The following is a 5,056-nucleotide window of genomic DNA, read 5'->3' on the forward strand; positions in this document are numbered from 1 at the left end:
CTAGGAATAAATTTAGCCAGGGAGATTAAAGACTTGTACTCGGAAAATTATAAAACATTGAAAAAAAGAAATCAGGGAAGATACAAACAAGTGGAAGCATATACCGTGCTCATAGTTAGGAAGAATAAGCATCATTAAAATGTCTATATTACCCAAAGCAATCTATGAATTCAATGCAATACCAATTAAAATACCAATGACATCCTTCAAAGATATAGAACACATATTCCAAAAATTTATATGGAACCAAAAGAGAACACGAATAGCCTCAGCAATCTTGAAAAGGAAGAATAAAGGGGGAGGTATCAGTTCTGGATATCAAGTTATACTACAAGGCCATTGTACTCAAAACAGCCTGGTACTGGCATGAGAACAAGCATATAGATCAATGGAACAGAACAGATAACCGAGAAATAAACCCACACCTTTATGGACAAATGATATTTGACAAAGGAGGTAAGAGCATACATTGGAGTAAAGAGAGCCTCTTCAACAAATGGTGTTGGGAAAATGGGACAGCTACCTGCAAAAAAATGAAACTAGACCACCAACTTACACCATTCACAAAAATAAACTCAAAATGGATAAAAGACTTAAATGTAAGCCGTAAAACCATAAGCATCTTTGAAGAAAACATAGGCAGTAAGCTCTCTGACATCTCTCACAGCAATATATTTGTCGATTCATCTCCACGGGCAAGTGAAATAAAAGACAGGTTAAACAAATGGGACTATATCAAACTAAAAAGCTTTTGCACAGCTAAAGACAGTAAGAACAGTATAAAAAAACTGCACAATGGGAGAACATGTTCGACAATACACTTGATAAGGGGTTAATAACCAAAATTTATAAAGAACTCGTAAAACTCTATACCAGGAAACTGAAAGGTTCTGCGTTTTAGAGTCCAAATATTGTTGTCTCCAAGTTCTAAACTCTCTAAATTTGGAAATTGAGCAAAGAAGTTTTTGTCAATTTCCACTATCCAGCACCCTGCCAAGTTGAGCTCCTTCAAAGACTACAGCCCATAGAAGGCCATGTCATTGAGTACTGTGATGGGATTTCTAGAGAGGAAGAGAGATTGTAGGTACCTCAAGGATGAAAATGCAAAATTTGGAAAACTTGTAAACCTGTTGTGGCTCAGATCTAGGGCTGTCAAGTTCTGGAGGGCACTCCAGGTCTCGTTGGTGACAAAGGAAAGTTGGCAGTTATTATTATTTTTTTTTTTTGTATTTTTCCAATGTGAGAAGCAGGGAGACAGTCAGACAGACTCCTGCATGCGCCTAACTGGGCAGGATCCACCCGGCATGCCCACCAGGGGGTGTAGCTCTACCCATCTGGGCTGTTGCTCTGCTGCAACCGGAGCCATTCTAGCACCTGAGGCAGAGACCATGGAGCCATCCTCAGTGCCCGGGCCAACTTTGCTCCAATAGAGGCTTGACTGTGGGAGGGGAAGAAAGAGAGAGAAAGGAGAGGGGAGGGGTAGAGAAGCAGATGGGCGCTTCTCCCATGTGCCCTGGCCAGGAACCGAACTCTGGACTTCCACACACAAGGCTGGTGCTCTACCACTGAGCCAACCAGCCAGGGCCAGTTGGCAGTTATTTAAATTCAGCCTTTGGAGGCTGGGCATAGCATTGAACTCACTGTCATTGAGGTAAACCAGATCATAGTTTTGACTCAGGTCAAGAGACAAAAGTCTGGTACAGTTGACAAGATGCTTTATGTCCTCTGCAACAGTGGCTTTTTTCCTAAAAACTAAAACCTCTAACATGGGCAAATGTCTGAGGAGGTGACACATGCTGGTCAAGTTTAAATGACCACCTCTAAACTCCTGGTCACTAAGGTCCATTTCCCTTAGATTCTGTAGGTGTTTGGCTGGAAGCATCTCCAGTTTCATCAGTGTTCCACTCAGATTCAAGCTCTTCAGGTGAGGCAAAGTTTCCAAAGCCACATTCTGGATGACTCCATGGCTATTCTGAGAGACATTTAGAGTGGTCAGATTAGGCAGTGACAAAGCAGAGAAATTTAATTCTATTAGGTTGTTCTTCCAAAGGCTGAGCTGGGTCAATGAGACTGATGACCTGGGGATACGGTCCAAGAAGGTGATGAAGTTGTTAGTAAGATTAAGATATTCCAAGCATGGAAGATGCTGGACTGCTTTAAGAATACTGAAAAATTGGAAATAAGGTTTCTAGATAAGCTTAAGTGTTTCAACTTGTAAAGAGGGCAAAGGCATTTTTGTGAATGCTGGTATTTTGATTATGGCTCAGTAGCAAAGTCTCCAAGTTGGACAGGCCCTCAAAAGAGTTGTTCACACTTTGAAGCTTATTTTCTACTAAGTTCAAAAGGGTCAGATTTGCAAGTCCCCAGAAGGCTCTCTCATCAATCTTCCAAATAGAATTCCACTCCAGTCTCAAGTCCACCAGAGCTGACAGATTAGTGAAGCAATAGAAAGGAAGGACCTGAATTTGGTTTTGTGTCAGATTGAGGTGAGTAGTGTATCCAGGAATGTCATCAATGGCATTTGTCAAGTTGGTGATCTTCTTCTGAATACAGAAAACATGGTGAATGTCCAATTCATACTGTGTGCATTTACTAAATCCGTATGTCTCTGCCAAAGACAGCAGAGAAAATACAATTAAAACGAACCAGAGCTCCTGAGGAGGCGGGAGGTTCTTTGACCCCATCCTGTCAGCCCAAGGCCTCAGAGTGACCATTAGAAAAAAGATCCTTTCACACGTACGATGTTCACTTTTGAAGAAAAGCCAATACATGTGATTTTGCTGCAAAGTAAAAAAGAAAGTGGTTTAAATTTCTCTCTCAATATTCCATAGCTGCGTTAAGAAAATTAAACAAAAATTCTCCCAAAGTTAAATTTCAAAGCAAATCCATTTCTAAAGCAACCTCTATATGTCTCAGCAAAGACCAGTGTTATTTCTCCTATAATCAGAATTGTTAGCACACAGAGGCATAGAAAGCAATTGCATATTTGATTTAATTTAGAGAATTAAGAAACTTCCCAAACTTCCTGTCACCCTGCTGAAATTTCACCACTGGAGATGCACTTTGGGGTCTATGGATCCCAGTCCAGTTAAAAAAATCATCCATGGTAGGGGAAAAACAAGGTTGATGGGTCACTTCTCTCTTAATGTGACTGAATACAGAGATTACAGAGTCCTTGCTTTATTTATTTTTGTTTTTTTAATTCATTTTAGAGAAGAGGGGGAGAGACAGAGAGAGAGGAGAGACAGAGAGAGAGAAGGGGGGGGAGGAGCTGGAAGCATCAACTCCCATATGTGCCCTGACCAGGCAAGCCCAGGGTTCCGAACCAGCGACATCAGCATTTCCAGGTCGATGCTTTATCCACTGCGCCACCACAGGTCAGGCCAGAGTCCTTGCTTTAAAACCACTCATTTCACCATAAATTGCAGTTACATCTCTCAGACAATTAAACCCATTACTAGCATATAGCATTCCTGGTAAGCAGAAAAAATGCAACGACAATAAACTTAGCTCTGTCGGTCTACCTTCTGATGTGTGTTGACCAAGTTTTCTCCAGCCTTGACTCGCAGTGTCCACTTGTTCCCACAGTCGTTCATAGTTATGTAGTAAAAAGAGCACCAGCCCAAACAGAACTAGACTCTAATCCTGTGCCTTTGACAAATTATATATTTAACCCCTCTGGACCTCTTTCCTTATCCATACAATGGGATCATAATACCTACTCCCTCATAATGTTATATAGATTCAAGAAGACAACTTAAAGTGCCCAGCTTGATGACTGGTACACCATGGTGCTCAATAAAAGGTATTCTCCCCTTGCCTAACTCGAGGCCAACACCAGCACACCTCTGTGTGGATCTCCTAGCTCTTGTCTCAAGAAAACTGCTAGTCAGAGGAAGAAAGGAAGTTCTGTTGGGTTGTTTTGTGTGTGTGTGTGTGTGTGTGTGTGTGTGTGTGTGTGTGTGTGTGTGTGTTAGCAAGAGAGAGACAGAGTAAGGGACAGACAGACAGGAAGGGAGAGAGATGAGAAGCATCAAGTCTTTGTTGCACCACCTTAGTTGTTCATTGGTTACTCTCTCATATGTGCCTTGACCGGGGGGCTACAGCAGAGCAAGTGTTCCCTTGCTCAAGCCAGCAACCTTGGGCTTTATGTCAGTGACCTTTGTGCTCAACCCAGTGACCATGAGGTCATGTCTATGATCCCACCCTCAAGCCAGCAACCCCACACTCAAGCTGTGAGCTTACACTCATGGTGATGAGCCCACACTCAACCCGGTGACCTTGAGGTTTTAAACCTGGGCCCTCAGTGTCCTAGGTCAACGCTCTATCCACTGTGCAACCATGTGGTCAGGCTATATGTATTTTCTTATGCACACAAAAATATATGACATTTTCTAGCACTATTTTTAATTCTAAGAATCACAAAACAAGTATCCATTATAAAAAATATACCTAATGAAATGGGAATTTTTTTTGAATGGTACAATGACGGTCATCATAGTATTACAATGAATAGAATCATAAAACATGACTTTAAAAAAGTTTTTATAAGTAAGCCACCTACTGCTTACAACATTAGTAACCCTTGGTATTATTAACTTATAATTTTTGTAATTCTTGTGATATTAAAGTAATATCTCATTGTCTTTTATTGACATATTTCTTAATATTTATGATTTTGAGAATCTTTCCATATATTTGGTAACCATTTGGACTTTTCTTTCAGTGACCTGCTTAGTTGTATTCTTTTTCCATTTATCAATTGGGTTTCTTATATATTCTATATATTAATCCCTTGTTGTTTTTTTAACATTTTTTATTATTATTAAATTTTATTTATATTACATATAAATATATGATTTATCCATGCAGTGACATGGATAAATCAGGGTACATATGTTGAGAAAAAACTTCTCCAGATTATTTTGACATTTGATTATACTGCATACCCCTCACCCAAAGTCAAATTGTCTTCCATCACCTTCTATCTGGTTTATTTGTGCCGTTCCCCTCCCCCACCCCCTCTCTCCTTCCTCACCCCATCCCCCCTCTTCTC

General features: G+C 40.5%; 1 protein-coding gene across 1 annotated transcript; it reads right to left on the bottom strand.

The window, feature by feature from the left end:
• Nucleotides 1-832: 832 nt before the first annotated feature.
• Nucleotides 833-2,684, bottom strand: LOC136317693 (toll-like receptor 13). Its single transcript, XM_066250478.1, is given in 4 exon segments — nucleotides 833-1,194; nucleotides 1,585-2,166; nucleotides 2,169-2,225; nucleotides 2,228-2,684. Coding segments are annotated over 4 exon segments (1,458 nt in total).
• Nucleotides 2,685-5,056: the final 2,372 nt, after the last annotated feature.

Source organism: Saccopteryx bilineata, chromosome X (genome assembly GCF_036850765.1).
Source record: "Saccopteryx bilineata isolate mSacBil1 chromosome X, mSacBil1_pri_phased_curated, whole genome shotgun sequence".
NCBI lineage: Eukaryota > Metazoa > Chordata > Mammalia > Chiroptera > Emballonuridae > Saccopteryx > Saccopteryx bilineata.